Source organism: Leptinotarsa decemlineata, unplaced genomic scaffold, assembly GCF_025532065.1.
Source record: "Leptinotarsa decemlineata unplaced genomic scaffold, Ldec_3_MD MMD2_tig00026328_RagTag_RagTag, whole genome shotgun sequence".
NCBI lineage: Eukaryota > Metazoa > Arthropoda > Insecta > Coleoptera > Chrysomelidae > Leptinotarsa > Leptinotarsa decemlineata.
Window position 1 is genome coordinate 34,191,968 of NW_027412688.1, and position 20,790 is coordinate 34,212,757.

Below are 20,790 nucleotides of genomic sequence, written 5' to 3' on the forward strand. Positions count from 1 at the left end.
CTTGGATTTGTCCATGAGTGCACTATTTGTGGTTTTCCCATTTTTTTCAGGGTTCTCCTTTACTTCATTGATTTTTTTATAGTAAATTGTTTTAAGCTTGTCGCCCACTTGTCAGACACAACACAGCACGGTTCGTCTCTTCAAAATACGTATAAGATTGGAACAATAAAAATGAATGGACAACCGTCCAGTAGCCAGGCACGGCCAAGCCAAGAGCGTCCGCCACCGGAAAGGATTACATTACAGCTCTCAGATCCTGTCCGGCAAATAACGGTACGTGCTGTGACAGACTGACCAAGTAAGCCAATCGCCGGCCAACGTTTGCCAGCACCAACTTGTCCAGACGTGCCTGGGAAGTTTCTGTCTCTCTGTTTTGCTATTACATCAGTTGGTAGCACGGTCAGGTTGAGAAAATGATTAAATTCCCCCAGATTTGTTATCTTTTGATGCTTCTTTTTTGTGTATATTTTTTTCTACATTCAGTAATTCGGCCACTATAATGACGACTTTGGTCAGAACTGCTAGTGATAGACATGTTTCTGTCACCGCTCGATGTCAACTGAAATTCCCTTGAAATCGAACAAACAGCACCTTCAGTATGCTGGTTGTAGCTGGACAAGTGGGCGATGCTACTACTCAAAGTCAAAATATGCTTTATTGTCAATATTAATTACATAAAACGAGTCAGCCACAAGTCGAATCAAAAAGTATCTTGATAGTACTCTGATAAATTATAATAGGCTCTCTCACAAAAAAAATCCTTCAAAACTTCCCTAAAGTTTACGTTATTGCATGCAAATTTCAGATTTGATGGTAGGTGATTGAGCATTTTCAACCCATTATAAATGAAAGAGTCTTTAATGAAGGAATATTTCGGAATGGGCAAAATAAAGTCGTTTCTTTGTCGAGTGGCGTTTGTGTTATTGAAAATCGATTTTGATGTTTCGCTATGACATAGTTTCAATAATAAAAATAGATATTACAGTGAGGATTTTCTTTTCCTTGAACAGTGGTCTGCAAGAACCTCATGGTTTTGCTTTACATAGAAAACGTACAGCTCTTTTCTGTATAACTAAAATTGATTGCAGTGATGTCAAAGTACAAGCACCCCAGAAAGTAGATGAGATTCTATGAGAGAGTGATATGTTACTTTGGCAGCAGCAAATCCCAACTCATAAGATGTCAGTCTCACAGCATAATACCCTGAGGATAACTTTGATTTGAGACTCTTTCGTTTTAGAGATATTAAAACTGAGAAGATTTGCGTCACACCATCTTTTTATATTGCTAATATCATGATTTATTACCGTTTCAAGTTCAGAGGGATTTTGATCATGCCATAAAATTGTAGTGTCGTCAGCGAATAGTGTGAACTCTCCTTTAATATCAATAGATGTCAGATCATTTATATACAAAAGAAATAATAGTGGACCTAGGACTGAGCCTTGTGGAACTCCACAATTTATTTTTCCTTCTTCCGAATAATTAGTCGTTTTAACAATTTGACTACGCTCAGATAAATAAGATTCAAACCAATTGAGACTTACACCTCTTATACCATACTGTTGTAATTTCAGAAGCAGTGTATCATGACTAACACACTCAAACGCTTTCGATATGTCACAGAACACAGCAGCTGCAATCTCTCCATCATTTAATTTGTTATATAGACGGTGCAATAATGAAAAAATTGCATCATGAGTGTTTTTTCTACTTTGGAATCCAAACTGACATTTATTTAATATCTGGTTTCTCTCGAGAAAATCAACTAGTCTTCTCTTGACTAGTTTTTCTATAATCTTTGCCAGTGTTGTTATTAAAGAGATAGGTCGGAAGTTAGAAGAGATGCCAATATCTCCACCTTTATGGAGAGGAATAACAATAGACGTTTTGAGAAAATTTGCCATCAGGCGACGGAGAGCACCGTGCTGTGCCGGATAAGTAGGCGACAAGCTTCAGTCTTCCTTATCCCAATTTCCAAATTTTCCGCTAAATTTTTCATACTTTGATGAAATTATTTTCAGTAGAAATATTATATTCGTCAAATTAAGTATGATATTGTTATTCTTCAATATGACAGTTTTTCCGATTACTCATTCTCATATATGGAAACAGTTTGCCTGAAAATTTCCTTCAACAGATTTCATCCATTGTACAAAGTCTGCGAATACTACTAATTTTTCCCAATCAGAATCGAGTCATTTTCCTCTAGCTTGGCTTTGCAACAGACCGCCTTGAGGAGCCTCGTTTATCTTTGATATTCGAGGATTGAGTTCTCTGTCAATCTCATAGATAATGTCTTCATGACGCGAGATGTCACCGCCCTTGTTTGAACATCCTAAAGGCTCAAAAGATAAATGAAAAACCTCAAAAATGAGTTACAAATTATATTATATTATTCAAGACAAAAAATTCAATGTCATTACTCCTGAATCTGCTGCGTGGCTCCCAACCTAGCTGGGTCCTGACTCGGATAGTGCACCGTCGGTTTCGGCACAACTGGCTCCGCAACCGCCACCGCACTGCTAGCGCTAGCCGGCGGTGCAAACTGCGGCAGCTGTGGGGGATTGAAAAAAAAAGGCGGAATCGGAGGGGGAGCGAACATGGGGGGCACCATGATCGGCTGAGGTGGCGGCATGTTGGGCAATGGAATGTGTCCGGGTTCCAAGTTGAAAAAGTTATTACTGAGCTCGGGAAGAGCCCCTGGCAGGCCGGGAACAGGTTCATAGTTCTCTGCATGAACGATGGAGGATGGGCCTGTGCGGCCTTGGGAGCGGCCCCATTTGATGGTGAGTCTCCTACCGCCGAGGATGAGTTTGTTGAAAGTTTTTTCGGCGGCCGCCTCCGCTGCTGCCCTCGTTGTGTACTGAACGAAGGCACATTGCTGCTTAGGCACCAAGCTTATAGAACGAATCTCTCCATACTGGTAAAAATGGTCTCTGAAAATCAAAGGAGATTTGAGTGGAGTTTCACAATTAGAATTGTCTTTCCTAATTTGACATACATAGGGATACTTTCAAAACTGTTGCAGATATCAGAATGCCATAAGGTTTACTTTTCAAACTCATATGCCAGATAATAGAAAAAATTCGTAAAAAATTGATAATTTCAGCATTTAAAAAATAATGAACATTTTCTATAGAAAATAGAAATAAACATGTTTGGAAAAATATTACCAATTTCGTCCCGCATCACAGCATTGAAAATTCACTCACTTTAGTAGAAAAAATAAGTAACCAAACCACGCCACTTAATTAAATTTTAGTTTAATTTGATGAAAAGAGCATGTTCTCTAACAAACTGTACAGCGAATGTAAGTCTCTCATTTCAAATATATTAAATCATGCCAAAGTAGACCATACAACTTCTTTTGAAATGTCAACAGCTTTCCATGTATGCCTAAATCAGAATAACTTAGAGTTCAATAACAAATTTTATAAACAGGATTCAGGTTTACCAATGGGCTCACCCCTCAGTCCACTTTTAGCAGACATTCATGAACAGCTTGAAGACCACTATAGTAAATTCCAACATGGGTAAAAAAACATTCATTTTTGGTACAGATATGTAGACGATATTCTCACCTGTATCAAAGTTACTACCGAACTTATGACATTTATGAATAATCTTAATTTACCCACACCAAAAGACCCCATTCACCTTAGACCTATCTACTAACCTATAGACGAAAGTATTTGTTTTGAAGCAAAAAATTGTGAGATCAGAAAAAGCAAGAATAGAGCCCACAGTTACTATCACAAGAATGAATTGCCTAAATGTGTTCTAATTTAATTCAAATTATCATTTTCAAACACATACCTGATATCCTGTTCGGACAAGTTACCTAAATTACCCAAGTAAAGTGTGGTAATTGTCTTATCATCAGGGGGAGGTAGGGCAGGCATTGCTGCAGCTCTCTTAAGCAATTTGTCGGCAACGGGATCATTGATACCATAGTATCTGTCTTTTATGTTCTGAAAAGGAAAATAAAATTGTTTAGGTAGGAGCTGGATGTGTCTCAAAAACTGTCATTAATTTCGGTATGTGATTCCTTGTGATACTTTCTAATAATAATAATAAATCGATTAGGTATCACACGTTAAAAGGTAAGACCTCATTAGTCCTTGGTTGGCACAAGTTTCAACTTCTGAGGGTTGTCGTTCGTAGGGGTGCGACAGCTGGTTAATGGAAAAACATATTTTAAACATAAAACATAACACCATATTCATCACATGTCACAGAAATGGCAAAGCTTCAGTAATAGCTGTTCTCAGCTTAACCATCCCTTATAAACAAATGTTCAGAACTCCTCGATATACATTTTTGTACTAACCAATATGTTACTTATGACGAGGGTTATGTTGCATTAAAACTTCGTTTGGAGTTTGATCATATTGGAAATTGTTCTTACCTGATCTGCCAGTGGATCATCAGGATCAGTAGGTTTCTCATGTCGATATGGACATTCTTCGCCTCTTCTGCATTCACCTTTCACCCAGAAGGAACACACATGGGGCCTATTCCTCTTGTAATAAGGTGCGGTTCGAGCCAAACGCATCAGAAGATCATTCGGTTCACTCAATTTGCTACTAATGGTATCAGGGTCAGATCTGGCTAACTATAAAAACAATATTTGTACATTAACCTGTATTGTGAAATAGCATGAATTTAGAACCTCTCTCTCCATATTTTGAATGTAGTACTCCTTATTAACATCGCTTTTTGGTAAATCATCTTTCATCTTCAAGGCTGCATCTCGTACTTGTATGGGTAAACCGTACTCCAAGTCCAGCAGACAAGTTTGGCAAACATTCTTCAATTTGCTGCATGTCTGGCAGACCTCGGTTTTCTTGAAACGCATCCTGGCTCCAGGACACCAACGAAATACAGTAAAAGGTCTGGAACATATTTTACACTCCTTGCCATATTTTTCTTTTATCTGAAATGAATTGAATGAAAGAGAATTTATCCTCATTAGGTTACCTTAATACAGACATTTGACAGGAATCATTATATGAATAGCAAATATAGCATATAGGCAATATTCATATCTGAAATTTATTGAAATGCAATAACATTTGGTGATTTTCCTTTCTCATTTGATTTGTTGGTGATGTGTATACAATTATTCTTGTTTCTGCATGAATGAATTACTAGAGATTTTTGAAATTAAGTATCTCTAAGTAATTTTCTGTGAATATCATCAACTCAGATCGTGAATAAATACAAAAGCGTGAGCAAAAATTTCCCATTCGCCTCAGTTAACTTTATTACAACAGTCCATGATCTCACTACAACCTTTAGATGGGAGAAGTAACAAAAGATGATGATAATGTTCAAATCAGATCAGATCTCACACGTATATCGTCTAAATAATAAAACTAACAACAAACTCAGTTTTGAGTTTACATAGACAGTTATAATGCAGATTCACCAGATTTTTAATGGAAACATGACAGGTGTTTTAATAACTTTTTCAAAATACTTAGATTATTGATTGCATGAAGTTCACTAGCTTTGGTGGTACTACTGACTTTGGATATTTGAACAATGGTTCATCTGGTATTTTGAACATAGCTAGAGAGATTTTAATCAAAATGGTTATACCATATCTAAAAGTTTCAAAAATAATTTTCAACATTTTTTGGGTTCCAAACAATATAACTCTAAAATACTTAACTAATCGTGGACATCAGGCAATTATAACGTTCTTGAGGACTATAAGTAATATTTTATATGAAAAAAATGTTCTTACCATTCTGATGTATGGATTATCACCCAAGCATGTTTGACACAGTACAGGGAAGTCCTAAAACATCATGTAGTTATATAGCAACTTCAATAATGAATAAATAATAATATATAAATATTACTGGAGTTTTTTCCCAACACCAAACAGTTATTTTAACACCTACACAGGTGTTTGGATCGCCATGATCATCTTCAAGAGGAAAATCTTCCCGAGGTGTTTAAATAACGGGTTAGTATTGGGAAAAAACTCCAGTAGTATTCATTACTACACCAAAGGTTCCAAACAGTGCATCACAAGTAATTAATAATATTAAAATGAATGAACTCACAGCATCTTCCCAATTCTGCCTGTTATAGGTGTTGGTAGTTTTAGATGTAGCCATTTATTAACAAAATGTTACTGAAGAAATAGTAGTGTGCCTCCTTCAGGATCAGAATAAAAACCTGTATAGCAGATCAGAATATTGGAAACTTAGAAAATAGAACCCATGGAAAATCTTAATCCGTCTGGTAAAAAACAGAAACTATTACTCATATAACCATAACCAAGATTGACATAGAAAAGTTCTTTTTATTCACTTATTGGCCTCAACAACTAAGGTTATCCGGCCAGTTAACGATTGTCATTTATGATAAATGACAAATTAAACTTTCTATGTTTTTTACCACTTTTATGTATCATATATCATAAAACTGGTAAAAAACACTGTTCACTTCTTCTTCTTTCTTTTCGATTCAATGGCCTCTATAGGCTGTTCACGTTAAGAAGAGAATGACGTCATTTTTGGTAATTTTGTATATCCAACATAACAACGTTAAAATTCCCACTGAAATGCGTTCAATAGAAATGAAACTAGTAATATTTCATTTTGTAAGTTGCTCAACTGATAGTAAAATTTCAGACGTTGCCGAATCGAAAAAAAAACTCGAAAACTGTCAGTCTTTCTTTTCTTCTCAGAACTAATCATTTCTTTCGATAAGACCTGCGTATATTCAATATGCCTAAAGCATTGTCGAAATAGTACCAACAAATAACAAAATTAAGTATGGATAATAGTAATAAAACATATCAACAGTACAAACAAATTTAAAAGTTCGAAATAGTGCATATGTTCGCAATGCCGTAACGTGTCATCTTATGACGTCATTCTCATCTTAACGTGAACAACTTATAATCTCCTACTACGTAGTAACGGCTGCATCAATCAATGTATTGAAATAAGCCGAGTGTGGTCACATTTAAGTGAGCTGGGACAAACACATCGGCACTTGGGTAGAAATTAGTGTTCTCACTTTTTCTAAAAAAAAACAGCACATTATTTTTTTCCTGGTCACTTTCATTTCGGAGGGCCACCAGTGTTGGTGGTTTGACACTAATCAACCGATAACTGCGGTAGCCGAAATTTGGGAAGCTATCCTGGAATGCCATCGGACAACGGCGAATCCACATGTTTCTAAAAATGATATGAAATCGAGGAAGGTTAATGCAGTCGAGCTTCTGGAAAATAATTCCACGAAAATCAAAACATAATTAAACTAGTACTATTCTGTTCATTCCCATATTGGTTTCAATTCAAGAGCCACCAGTAGACAACTGTTTCAGCTTGTTTTGATTTTCATGGAATTATTTTCCAGCAGCTTGAGTGCTGGAAATAAAACTTTCTATTTTCGTCCTATAAGAACATTTTAAAACTGATACAATAAACTGATTGTATTAGGAAGCAAACAATAATAATATGAATAAATACAATGAACTCATTGTAACAGTTTGAAAATGTCCTTTTAGGACGAAACTGCGGTAGCGTTAGTTACAAATAGAAGTGGTAAAAAAACATAGAAAGTTTTATTTCTCATTTTTCATTAGGCATTTTCCACTATAGACGTTGGCAAAATTTGGCAGGTTTTACCAACTTTATTACCGTCGCCTCACCAAGTCACAACCAAGTAAAGCAGGATTTATAACAGTGTTGTCAACTGTAGCGGAATTCCACCGTACCACCAACCGTAGCGGAATTTATTCGAAGGTAGCGGCACAGAATTATTCTACTGTGGTAGCGGCGTAACGAATTTGAACATAAAGTAGCGGAAATTTCTACAAATAATCAATATTGGAAAAAATATGGAAGAAGAAGAGGCAGTGGACAGCACTCGAAGAATTAAATGCACAGTTAATCCAATATAGTCTCAGTAGCTGAGGAACTTCCAATATTTTGAAACTAAAAGACTGATTTGCGTCAGATATACAAGCATAACGGAATATAAAGCAGTGTAGCGGAATTTTGCTTCATGTGTAGCAACTTTGTAGTTTATCCAGTTGGCAACACTGATTTATAATTTAAAGACAGATGGTTATACTGCTTTCTAACATCCTAACACGTTAAGCTGTCATTTGTCGGAATATATTAGAATTTGCTGTAGGAGTGATGGTTTATAATTTATAAAATAGGCATCATTTGTATTTCAGGAATTCATTTGGTTTTTGAATATTTTTTGGATAAAAATCATCCAATTTCATTTTCTTACACTAATTAGCACTAGGAAATGGTGTGTGGTGAATAACGTGAATATGGAAAGAATCAATGTGAGTAAAATAATGTAATGGCATACCTATTATATTATTTCATTTGGAATGAATACGATCATTTGGTGGAGACTGTATACTGAGAATTCAAATTTTTCGAAATTATGTTCTTTTGTAGATTTTACTGAGGAAAAAATCTGTACCTGTATGAGGTTCCATCCAAAGCACAGTTTGAGTTCCTAGTGTAGTTGTTATTAGTTAGAAAAATCAGCATGTACAACAATGTAAGTAGTGGAAACAGTTTAATGAGCCTGGATTCTTGTCGATGGACTTGAATTTGTCTATGCATGACTTGACACAGCAGGTCATCCCTTCATTTCTAAACTGCTTCTATTTGAGTACCAATATGTTCTCATTTTCGACATGTAACAACATATAAACATGTCGTTAATTGTTTTTCTTGTTATAGTATAAAAGTTGAACCTTATTTTTTAAACGCTCACACCAGTCTTTGAAAAGGTTTGTATTAGACATCTATTTTTGTCTGCTGTTCACGATTCTGAAGTCAAAATTCAACAAAGTTCAAAATGATCAAAAGAGACTTTTTAGTCAAGAAAAGATAATTATGTTGCCTAATTTCAAAAGTTTTACTCAACTTGAAAACAAAAAGTTCATAATTTTTTCAAAGCTTTCTTTCTTACTTCTGCCTTCTTGTGAATGAAACACTAAACAAATCACAAATATGGACAACACATTTTAAATAATAAAGAAAATATGTCAGTTTTTATTTTTTCGATAGCCACGTGAATTTGACAATTTCTCATTGATTTCTCACTAAATCAGTGAACAAATCCCTTGTAAAATTATCATTTATTTCATAAAAATATGTTTTTGTGGGAAAAAATACAATGTTGAAAGAATCAAATAAGGGAATCAAGACAGCAGCATGACATCATGAAAAGTAAATGTTATTTGAAAAGTTTATATAACTGAAGGTGAGTTTTCAAAATAGTTGATTTTGAGTGATCGTATCTCCGTATGCAGACCAGAGTCTCAAGTTTTGACTTTTAGATTCATTATAAGTGGACGAAAATAGAAAATAACTTTTTCAAAAGCTGGATGGGCCATTTAAATGAATATTTCTCCATAAGTTATACAATTATCTATATTAACATAACTATCTTTTTGTCATCGCAGTATCCAAACTCTGGTTATCAGAGTGCATATCCCCAGTACCAGCAGAGTTATGGTAGTGGTTATAGCTATCAAGGCTATGCACAGTATCCTAATCAGGTAAGGACGTAACACTTATAAATAATATATGTGGGTTTCAAGTAGAATGCTAAGACAAATTTGTTGTCAGTTTTTTTATATATACTTAGTAGCTGTATCAAGCAACATACACTAACATCATGCAATTATCATTAGAGAAAATCTTCCTCCTGAAATTCCGAGTACTTTGGAGGAAAAATGTTCTGAATACTTTGGAAGACAGTGGAAGGCCATAAAAAACTCTTGCAAGCCTTTAGGAATGTACCAAGACTTTCAATACTTTTCATTTTCGGTTAGATTGTGAAATTTCATAGTACTATAGACCCTTGCCTTCATTCATTAATAGTTTTCTTGTACACTAAGTATGCTTAATCATCTTTTTAGATAAATATGTGTGGTTTTGTGAAATTCTGAATATTTTGGTTGTTTAATTTAAAATTTCATATATACCTATACTGAAGGTACTATTAATATTCTATTTATTTATTAATGCATCTACACAAGTCCACAAGTGCATTATAATATTTTATTTAATATCAGGTTTTGAAACCTCCCGAATATCGGGAGTTGTCATCTTCTGAACTACTTTACTAATCAGGTATAAGTCAAGTTCAACTTTTTATTATAGACAACCCAGCCTATTCTACCTGGAGAAGGCACAGTGACTTCTACCGAATGGGGCTCGGCCACATACACACCAACACAGAAAGATGGTAAGTAAAATATGTTATCGGCAAAAGTATTTCTCCATATTTACTGAAAATTTCTGAAAGTAAAGTCATCCTCTTGACATCTCATCCTCCACAGTATCTTTATTCAAAGACAAGACAAGCACTTTAGATTTGAAAATATACTGAGTAATACAAGTATATGAAGTCACAATATGGTCATTGGATCTTTACACTTGGTCATCATTTTATGCATCGTAACCAAGCTGGCAAAGTTATGAAAACAAAAATGAAATTCATTGAAAAGTAATGTCATGTTATGTTCTGGGTTGGATTCATAAAATTCGTCAGAAATTTATAATTAATTTTCATCTGTCAATTTAAATAATCCAGCATACGGAACATTAGACAATGCCATATCTAATTTGAGGTTAAAATTTATAATTACAATATAAATCTACTTACTATGAATTATGAAATGCCATTAGTGTTCACTTGTATGATATAAATGACTTGGAACTATAGAAACTTTACAATAAGCAACATTTAACCGATATCATCAATTGGCCTAAAATTCTAAAAAATTGTTGATGATCATTGTTTGTATCCAAAAAACAGCTCTCGCTGATTGAATGTAAATGTCAATTGTTTTATCCCTTTGTTTTACTTATAAAAGAAAGAGATACCATATGAAAGTATGTTTTTTATTTTGTTTGGTATTGATGATGCAAAGTGTAATGTTTCGTTGCCTGGTCTGCTGTTGATTCATTTGTTTTAGTAATGTGGTACTTTGGAAGACATTCCAGTATACTAATGTGCATATTAGTGCTAAAAAAATCAGCAAAATAACACCAGTGATGGTGAGAGGTGATATGACTTTACTTTCTCTAATGTTCTCATGAAAAATCCACATATCCAAATTTAAAAAAAGTTATGTAGATGTATTAGAAATTGCAGGGACAGTTAATTGCAGCTTATACATAAACTAATCCTTCTTTAGTTCATTGGATTCCATTTTTGACGACATTTTTTCGTAGGGTTGTCTCCTCGATAATGGGACCGCCAGTCGCAGCAAAGGCTCCAGCAGAAATAGAAATGCGCAGTTTGAAAAAGTCACAATTCATTCAATTATTTCCTATATTCTTGTCGAACAAGTTGCTAATATACTTTTTTCAGCAGTGGCCCAGGAGATGCAGCAACAGAAAGCTCAACTGACGAAGCAACGAGAGGATTACGTTCGGAAAGCTTCTGTGTTGAGACACGAATTAGAACAACTTCGAATCCAAAAACAGGAACTTGTTGGAAATGGGAGATCGCCGGATCGAGAGCTGGCCAATATTCTTAGGCAGAACGATAAGTTGCAGGTAATTTTTTCAGTTCATCGACGACTTACTGGTTTTGTCTTGTAGCAGGTTTATGTTGTTGGAGATGAGTTGGAAGAAGGAATTCCGTTTGGGAATAATGTAAAATATTCAAGGTGTAATGACCACTATATTATAAATCTATACGGAGGAAGGAGCAGTGTCAAAAATCATTTTGAAGTTTTGTTTTAAAACGGTGCAAAGATCTATGATATATTAGCCAGGTGCTTAATATATAATGAAAATAACAAAAGGCCGAGGAAGATCCCTCAAGTTCTCACTTTCAATTCTCATTTTGACATTTTATATTTTTATAGATTGTTTTCTAAACATATTCTGATAGACATGCATCAAATAAAGATGAAATATTACCTCTGAACCCACTAATTTTCAGTTTTTAAGCAATGATTTGTGATTATCACCAGAGAATAGTAAGACAGCAAATAGACAAATATATAATTCAAATAAAACAACTCTTATCTTCGAAAATGTAAATCTGGTACAAGAAAATGTTCAGCTGCTGAGCCCAAATTACGGTAAGTGCATTCATGTCCATAAGGTACCAGTATTTTATTTCGCAGTTTCACCTAGTACAGCGACGGGTAACGACTAGCCGGACGCTTGTAACATTTTCATGTATTTTCCGTTTTTATATTAAAATTTAACTCAGAGGATCATGAAGATGGCGCCAGTATGTATTGACTTATGCATTACCATGAAATATTCGTTCTAGACACGGAATATTAACGTTCGTTCTTTCCGTTTCAGGAAGAGATCCAGGGCAAAATGAAGGCCATACATAACGTCATCGAGATGTTGTCGAGCATCATTAAAGACGGGCAATCGATAGCTGACCTTGAAGCTTCACTGATGAAAGCTGAAGCACCACAGCAGACTCCACCTATAGAGCAGTCTCGCTCCTACTCTCGTTCAGAACTGACGGCTCAGCTCAGACAACAGAGCGAGGCACCAGAGTCCCCGAAGGACTCCATGGAGAAAGCCTGCTACGTGCACTACGACACCGGCTTGCACTGGTGTCGGTCTTGCGACGAGTTTCCGGAAACCGCTAAAGATTTTCTTCTGCACTTGCAGGACAAAAAACACAAAGAAGCGGCGAAAGAGAATGATCACGATAGTACTCCTTGGCATAAGTTACCCGCTGAGCCAGTCCTACCGTCGCATGAGGGCGCTCCTGTCAAGCGTATCCCGATCAAAGGTATTGGGTGATACAGAACGTTGGGGGGGTTGGTTGTTTTAGTCAGTGCAGTGACTCGAAATTGTTGATTGAAAGCTGGATTTGTACCAGATGAGGTTATCATGTCTTGCTTCGCAATCTGATGATATATGAAAGTTTATTTCAAATAATCTGAGATATTAATGGTGAAAATCAGCTTCACTGTGCCCCGTTTTCTTTGGTTTATAGAAATATATAACTGTGGAATATTTTCCAACGGTTGACCACTTCATCATTCAAATTATATTAATGAGCTAAATAAGTGGATCCATTTCATTTTTACATCCATGATCTTTCTTATACACAACAGGTCGAATCACTACACAATTATCACTGCACTGACAACATTGCATATTGATTTTCAAGGGTGGGTAAGGTAAAAAATCTCCAGATTCTGTTTGTATGTACAAATTGTTGATACAATTCAAAATATCAATTTTATACATTTCCAAATGATTTGGAATACTTTGAAAATATTGAATTATTTCGCATATTTATAAAATATTCATCAGATTGAAACGAAACCAGTCCAAGAAAGTGAACTCATTTCAAGAAAACAGTATATCACTGTGATTTTTTGACAGTCACTAAATTCTTCAGTGCTGTGTGATATGTTTCGAATCTCGGTTTACAGTTAGTGAAATCCATAAAATATGGTAATGAACAGCTAAGAACTTTGTATTATTCATTTCTACCGAAAAATCCAAATTTTTATCACTTGCTTTTCGTAGGTCTGCAGTTTTTCATCTCTGCGCCATCTTGGTATTGCAAATTGTGTGATGTCTGGATCGGAGATTTGCATTGCGCATCCCATCATCTGAAGTCTCAAGCACATTTTCAAAATTATGAGGTAAGTGAAGAATTGGATATATATGTTCTGTACTTTATGAATTTTTTGAATAGGTTTAAAGTCGATTTGACCAATTATTCGGAGGCAGAGACAAGGAAGTCTTATAGGTAAATGGTTGAAGTGGGGAACGGTTAAAGTGCAGGCTTACCTACTTTGTCTTTTCGTTAAATAGTGACTGATAACTACTTTTGTTGAAAATGATTTGTTTTATAAATTATTGCTTTCTAATGTAAGTCATTTTTTTGTAACTTTTGAATATTTCACCTCACCTTTAAAGAAAATAAATATATTAACTACTAATGCAAATGGAATATCCTCAGCTTTTTGTGTAGGTAATCTTTTTAGAGGAGGTTGAATTCATGTGTGAGAAGTTCAGAGAGCTAAATCTTTATAAATTGCTTCCGATAAGATAAGACAGGAAGAAGGAAGATCAAGCTTTTCTGAAGCAATGAAAATTATGAAGATATACGTTTGCAGAAATGTTAGTGATCTGTTCTGGTATATTCCTTGTATTAGAAATTTTTTATAAATAGTACACTGAAAATAGTCCTGTTACTTTTATCTGGAACTTTGTAATTATATCTGTCTCACAGAAGTAATGGTTACCAGCAATAGTACCATCAATCTATTAGACAATGGAAATCATTGTTTCAAAGGATTACATTGTTGTATTCATATTTCATAGGTTATCAAGTTATCAACAATTTTTAATAAAGAAGTGAAATCATAACTCTGATACCAGAAAGAATATTTTTGTAGATTCTCTGATTTTCAACATATGTTTTCTGTCTTGATATGTTGAAGGCATTTCCAAAAGAAACAATTTTCTCAATCAACTCTGCTTTTACCAACCAAGTTGGCATCTTCAGGAGATGAAGTTTACACAAATTTCAACAGGGGGCGATACACATCAAAAATTTCGTGAAGAAATTGCGAGAAGTTGTCTCGTGAAAGTTCCCTTTGTCACTGTTCATAGCTCTCATACTACACTTTGCTATTTCTATACTTTTGAAAGTATCCAAAAATCTAGTGTCTTGATAGATAGATAATTTATTGGTGTGCGTACCTTTCAATTCAGAAAAATAATTGAAGAAGCTCTACTCAAAAAAGGATTCTATAATCTCGAGGAATTTTACAGTGAAACTCTACTATGATTTTTTTTAATACGATTTTATTCTCAAAATGTCTTATTTATGTTGTATTTGCTTTTTTAGTTAATTTTAATGATTTTTTTATATACCCACTCATTTTATCTATTATTGACATATGTTTATTTTTTTAACTGATTAGTATAGGATTGTTCTACTTTTATAAATCTTTTGTATAATTAAAAAATCACTCATTAACATTTTTTTCCCTAACATGCTGTGGCAATAAGAACTTGATTTCTTGGACAATTAAGTATCTCTCTCATCTATCCCTCTTTCCTCTATCTCCTCTCTCCCCTCTCTCTCTCTCTATTGAGATTTTTCTTTCCGTATATCCTGATTCTCCTCTTTCTTGTATCACTTGTAATTATCATTAGGAAGTATGAAATGTATGAAGATAACATCTATATAACTCATAAGTTATTGTTCAAATTTTACAATTGCCTACAAAAGCTGTCTTTGAAAAATTCATGTGAAAGCCTTTCCGGTAATTGAATAAAATATGGAAGTTTTTAGTTGCATAGGTTAGGAGATTTCGAAATGAAATGAATATTTTGACTCAAGCCTTTGTGTGACATACATTTCTCAAAGATCTACTGACCACTAACTGATATTTGAGTCAGCGTAAGTGCCAAATCTAAGTATCCACTCATTTTCCTACTCTGAAACCTTTTTTTATTTTGTAGAATTTCATCGCCCAAAATCCCCACTGGGAAATGGAGTGGCTGAAAGATCGCGAGAAATCAAAGACTCGGCAAGTAGCAGCCCAGGAAGATTCATCTGAATCCGACTCGTCCAAGCGTAAGAGGAAACGCAAAGAGAAACGCCAATCCCAAGAAATGTTCGGCACGAAAGACAAAAAGAAGAAGAAAAAGACAAAGAAGAAGCGTAGGCGTTCTTCTGATTCGAGTAGTTCCTCCTCCTCTTCGGATAGCACTTCCGATGACGAAAACGAAGATCGCTCGAAAAGCATCCGAGTAGCCATGAGGAACATGAAACAGGTGCAGTCAATAATGGAAGAAGACTTGTCCGCAAAATGGAGCGTATTGGAAAAGCTCGTTGACGAGCACAAAAAGAAAGAAGTCCGCGATTCGGAGAAACGCGATATTCCCTCTCCACCTCCTCCCCCGATGCCCGAAGACCCGCTCATCAACCAGTGGATGACTGTGTCGCAGCCTCCTGCCAAAGAGAAACAAATGCTCGAGGAACTGAAGGACAGAATGAGACAGAAGCAAGAGAATGAAAGAATTAGGCAAGCCGAATTGGAGCAGAGGAGGAAGGAGAAGGAGCGGGAGGAAAGAGAGAAAGCAGAAAGGAGGAAGCGCGAGGAGAGGGAGGCCGCGGAAACGGCCGAGAAAGAGAAAAGGAGGCGCGAGCAAGAGGACATGGAGAGGATCAGAGATAAGGAGAGGAACCAGGTGAGGTTCAAGACGAACTATAGGAGGAGGGGATCTCCTTCAAAGAGCGGCGACGAGGAGGAGCAACGACATGAGAAGTATTATAGACAGGAGAGTACTAGGTGAGTATTAATAGCAATTGAAAGACAAATTATGAAATTCATTTCTTCACTATGTGTTTTTTTTTCAGTTGTATTTATGCTTGGCAATGTTTTTTGCGCAATACTGGTGTTTGTTATTTTCTACTTCACCGGTTTTTGAGGACATTGTGAATTGTTAAAAAGCGATGCAGATGAGACTATTTTTATGTTATTAAAAACTATAACAGTTCAATTTTCAACTTATTTATCCTTCAATCGGATCATGAAAACTGATGAATGGTTGGTTTGAGGATGAGACATGAAAGTACCTTTCAGGTATCTGCAGAATTAATTCATTAATACTCTTATCTTGAGTTATTTGGAATCAACACTCAAACCGGAGTCATATCTCCACTTCTGGATTCTGAATTATTTGATTATTTTGAATTATTTTTATGAAACTGCTGTGTATATCTCTTTTTCCATTAACAGAAAATTGGACAGTTTCTCTTTTTTCTCCAAAATGTTCTGAGTTATTGATTTATCAATTGTGAGGAATTCGTGAGTTTACTGAAGAAATTTGTAGAGAAATCAGAAACTTTTTGAAATTATTGTTTTGATAAACATTAAAACACCTTTTCCAAAGGAATGACTCACCAGTCACCCAAATATTTCTAACATTAGGATTGTAAAAGGAAAAACATTTGGACCGTTCACTAGAGCTTATTGAATGAAATGAAATATTATTTATGTGAAAGTTAGTTATTTTTGATGAAACTTTACCTCATTTCCAATTATTATGATAAATAAAAAAAAATCAATTATGACATATACGATGAAGACGTTTTAGAGGTAATGAGTTCATTACATCATTTGAGCGATAATGGAATCAATTGATGAATATTCTATTAAAAAAAACTAGCGGACTGACTTTTGCAACTTGCAGTATCATTAGTGGTAATGAAAAATTGACGTTATCGAGTTCTACATCTTCACAGAAATTAAATTCAATCCACTTTTTTTTTGTATTATTGAAGATATATTTTGTAATAATAAGGATATAAAGAAAATGAATTTATAACAAAATGGGATACATATTGTATAACTTACTGGACTAGTCAACATACATACATAACATAATAGCACACATATACAATCATAATATTTTGTCAGTTTTCTAAAGTAATGTAATAGATTTCAAAAACATTATTTCAACATTTTTAGTTAAATGTTGTACATCAAATGATGTACATCAACAGTATCATTGAGAATAGCCGTAAGGATATTGTAGCATTTAATGTGTTTGTGAGTTTTGTCCCATAGCTAATCTTGAGTATGGTCGATAAAATGTTCATTCTTCCGGTGTTGTAATTATGTAGTTCCCAATAATAAATCGTCTTTTTTCTTTATATTTAGGGTGATTTGATATATATACAGAGGGTGAACTGTGAGAATACCTAGGTGTAAAAACAATGGTGGACAAGATGACCTGACGTGGGCCTCGACAGTATTTCTAATAATTCTTGATGCCAAAATAATATTTTTATTTTCTTTTGTAATTCAGAGATCATAATAGATTAAGAATAAAGAGACATATGACAAACTTTTTAAGTAAATTTTCATTTAATAATTTCATGCCTAAAACTAGAGTATTCCTACAAATGAACATCCCTAGCAAAATAATGTCTCAATTTTCCACAGTGGATAGGTATAATCTATAGCTACCGGACTGAGTCATGGCCGGTGGGAGAAATCGTATCTGCGTAAAGTTTGGTTAGGTGTATGACAAAGGAGTAGAAACTTTTGTTTGCAATTTTACATAGTACGGATTAAGGGGTAAACAATGGATATTAAATGCCATTTGGAATCTTGTAGATATATAAAAGCCAAGATCACCGGCCATGACTCAGTCCGGCAGATGTAATTATGATTTTCTTTTAAAGATTTTGCACAACAAATGATTAACTCCAAATCTCCCCTTTCTCTACAGGCATGGAAGAGACAGTGAGAGCCGCAGTAACTACAAAAGCCACAATTCCCGAAGTCGCAGCCGGAGCGTAGAACGAAACAACAGAAAGAGTTCAGAAAGAAGCGGCGACAGAAAACAAGAAGAAAGCAACGGAAAAAGTAAAAAACCACCAGGTCCGCCTAGTTACAAGAAACTTCCATTCATCGGAAGGATGCCTCTGTTCAAGAACAGAGTGAAGGCCTCTGAAGAAAAAGAAGAGATCAAGAAGCAATCCTACGACCAGCCCCGTCGGACGAGATTCGAACCGGGAAACCTACCCAGAGCTTTCATGCCTAAGCCGGAAGTGGTTTGTTTCCCGAAGTTGTCGTCGATCCCACCTCTGAACATTCCCCCACCGCCACCTGTTGTTACGCAGCCTGTTTTGGCTCCTGCGCCCCCAAAGATCACTTACGACACGGAGAAAAACGAGACTGCTGTACCGAAAGCACCTCCCCCGCCAAAGATAGAAAGTGAACCGCCGAAACCGGTGAACCTCAGCGATGACGAAGTGCTTTACGGAACTGAGGGGGTCGATCCGAGCACCATGGGGCAGTATTATCAGTCGTATGGTGGCATGATGTACCAGCAACAAGATATGTACCATTATGAAAATGAAGAACCTATTCCGCCTCCTCCCCCTCCTCATCCCCACGGCATGCCATTGGAGCCTCCACCACTACCGCCAGATGACGACTTGGCTTTGTTGGGAATATGCGCAGATGATATGGCTGCGCAATCTTTTTAAGGCATAATTGCTTTTTATTCTAATTGATTGCTGACATGGAAGTGTTTTTGATTTTGATTCTTTTGACTTTGAAAAATTATACGTTTATTAAGGAATATCCTGATTTCATTTACCTCTGAATGATTGAAGTTCATATTAATCAGTTTGAATTATGATTTTATTGACATCATAAATTTGTGATTTCGCTAACTTTTTACTTATGCTTCAGTTATTATTCTTTATGCAATCGAAAAATAATATGTCCATGTCTGTTTCACTGGCCCCAAAATTTCAATGGTGGATCACAAAAGCCAATAAATTCAAAGATTGATATATAATGTTGTTGACATGAGGATAAAATGACAATTTCATACTGAATGTAACACGGATCACATATAGTTGATATATTACAAAAACAAGTAATCTGATAACAATTTTTTAATTATAAGGTTTTTTCAGTACAAAAATAATAAAAAAGATTTATTGTTTTTTTGGTAAAGAAAATTTTTGGCTTTCTACTACTCCATCTGATACAAAAAAAAGGGATGATATCATGTGAATGATATCTGATTCTTATTCCACAACAAATGTTTGATATACAAACTGAGTAGAGAAAAGTATCTTCTGTATAATTCAGTGTTCATATAGAAGTATTTGTTTCGAAAGATTTTTTTTCTTTCGTGTAATTCAATGTTTATATGAAAGTAGCTGTTTCAGGAGGACTTTCTTTCAGTTTGTGTCTGAAAGTTACTTCTTTGCATGATCTACACGTCCATGTATAGAGTTACTTATTTACTTCCTTCCTTTTTTGAAAGATTCTCTCATCCCTTTTTTTTGTATCAGATGAAGTAGTAGAAAGCCAAAAACTTTCTTTCCCAAAAATTATTCACTCCTAAAAATATAACCCCTTCAATCCAAATAAGATTCCTCTTGGATGGGATTAAATCAAATAGGTGAATGAATGTCATTACGATGTCATCGATGACATAAGCAGATCAAGCTTATTCCGTGACATTCAAAATCGTAATTCATGAATGAAGTATGTGTATTTTCTATAATGTTATCCAATTTGGTACTGAAAAGCCTTAGGGCAAGTGTCTTAAGGCGAAACATCGGTGTATACCAGTGAGGGTGACAATTTATTACCATTCATTCAAAGTAGAACTCATGTGAATGATATCTGATTCTTATTCCACAACAAATGTTTGATATACAAACTGAGTAGAGAAAAGTATCTTCTGTATAATTCAGTGTTCATATAGAAGTATTTGTTTCGAAAGAATTTTTTTCTTTCGTGTAATTCAATGTTTATATGAAAGTAGCTGTTTCAGGAGGACTTTCTTTCAGTTTGTGTCTGAAAGTTACTTCTTTGCATGATCTACACATCCATGTTACTTATTTTCAAATTGATTACTTCTTTTCTTTCTTTGGAAGATTCTCTCATCCCTTTTTTTGTATCAGATGGAGTAGTAGAAAGCCAAAAACTTTCTTTCCCAAAAATTAATCACTATTAAAAATATAACCCCTTCAATCCAGATTTATTGTTGATTATAGAACTTTAGCATCTTCAAGATTAGAAATTGTTTTTAATATCTTCCAGTCGTCTGCAAATGATGAGAAAATATTGTTATCGATAAAGAAAACGGGCCCAAACTTCCCAGTTTGGGGGATTCCAAACGTGACCAAAACTGTTGTGGAGGTTGAACTGCCAATTTTAGCACTTCCATAGTGTTTTAACAAATATACCGAAGATCGATTAAAAGAAAAACAGTAATT

General features: G+C 35.0%; 2 protein-coding genes across 4 annotated transcripts; one reads left to right on the forward strand and one right to left on the reverse strand.

Moving 5' to 3' along the window:
- Window positions 1-2,372: 2,372 nt before the first annotated feature.
- Window positions 2,373-6,358, reverse strand: LOC111506708 (pre-mRNA-splicing factor RBM22). The gene is made up of 6 exons (XM_023161882.2): window positions 6,081-6,358; window positions 5,756-5,809; window positions 4,676-4,939; window positions 4,412-4,618; window positions 3,820-3,974; window positions 2,373-2,939 (listed from the first exon to the last, which is right to left on the reverse strand). The coding sequence occupies exons 1-6, from the start codon at window positions 6,132-6,134 to the stop codon at window positions 2,423-2,425; spliced, it is 1,251 nt and encodes a 416-aa protein (XP_023017650.2). The 5' UTR covers window positions 6,135-6,358; the 3' UTR covers window positions 2,373-2,422.
- Window positions 6,359-8,124: 1,766 nt separating this feature from the next.
- On the forward strand, window positions 8,125-19,130 carry LOC111506709 (uncharacterized). 3 transcript variants are annotated; one of them, XM_023161883.2, is made up of 9 exons: window positions 8,125-8,332; window positions 8,451-8,556; window positions 9,470-9,565; window positions 10,173-10,257; window positions 11,389-11,576; window positions 12,342-12,789; window positions 13,539-13,657; window positions 15,492-16,324; window positions 18,273-19,130. In XM_023161883.2, the coding sequence occupies exons 2-9, from the start codon at window positions 8,545-8,547 to the stop codon at window positions 19,033-19,035; spliced, it is 2,544 nt and encodes an 847-aa protein (XP_023017651.2). In that variant the 5' UTR covers window positions 8,125-8,332; window positions 8,451-8,544; the 3' UTR covers window positions 19,036-19,130. The 3 variants fall into 3 exon arrangements, with proteins under 3 accessions (XP_023017651.2, XP_023017652.2, XP_023017653.2); XM_023161884.2 differs by having other exon boundaries at window positions 11,392-11,576; XM_023161885.2 differs by lacking the exons at window positions 8,125-8,332; window positions 8,451-8,556 and having other exon boundaries at window positions 9,509-9,565; window positions 11,250-11,576.
- Window positions 19,131-20,790: the final 1,660 nt, after the last annotated feature.

Excerpts from the sequence above, each read along its gene's own strand:
- LOC111506709 (XM_023161883.2), top strand. Across the intron at positions 9,566-10,172 it reads ATGCACAGTATCCTAATCAG|ACAACCCAGCCTATTCTACC; the intron begins GTAAGGACGTAA and ends TTTTTATTATAG. Across the intron at positions 16,325-18,272 it reads TATAGACAGGAGAGTACTAG|GCATGGAAGAGACAGTGAGA; the intron begins GTGAGTATTAAT and ends CTTTCTCTACAG.
- LOC111506708 (XM_023161882.2), bottom strand. The coding sequence starts at position 6,134 with ATGGCTACATCTAAAACTACCAACACCTATAACAGGCAGAATTGGGAA. Across the intron at positions 4,940-5,755 it reads ATAATCCATACATCAGAATG|ATAAAAGAAAAATATGGCAA; the intron begins GTAAGAACATTT and ends AATTCATTTCAG. Across the intron at positions 3,975-4,411 it reads ATGATCCACTGGCAGATCAG|AACATAAAAGACAGATACTA; the intron begins GTAAGAACAATT and ends TTTCCTTTTCAG.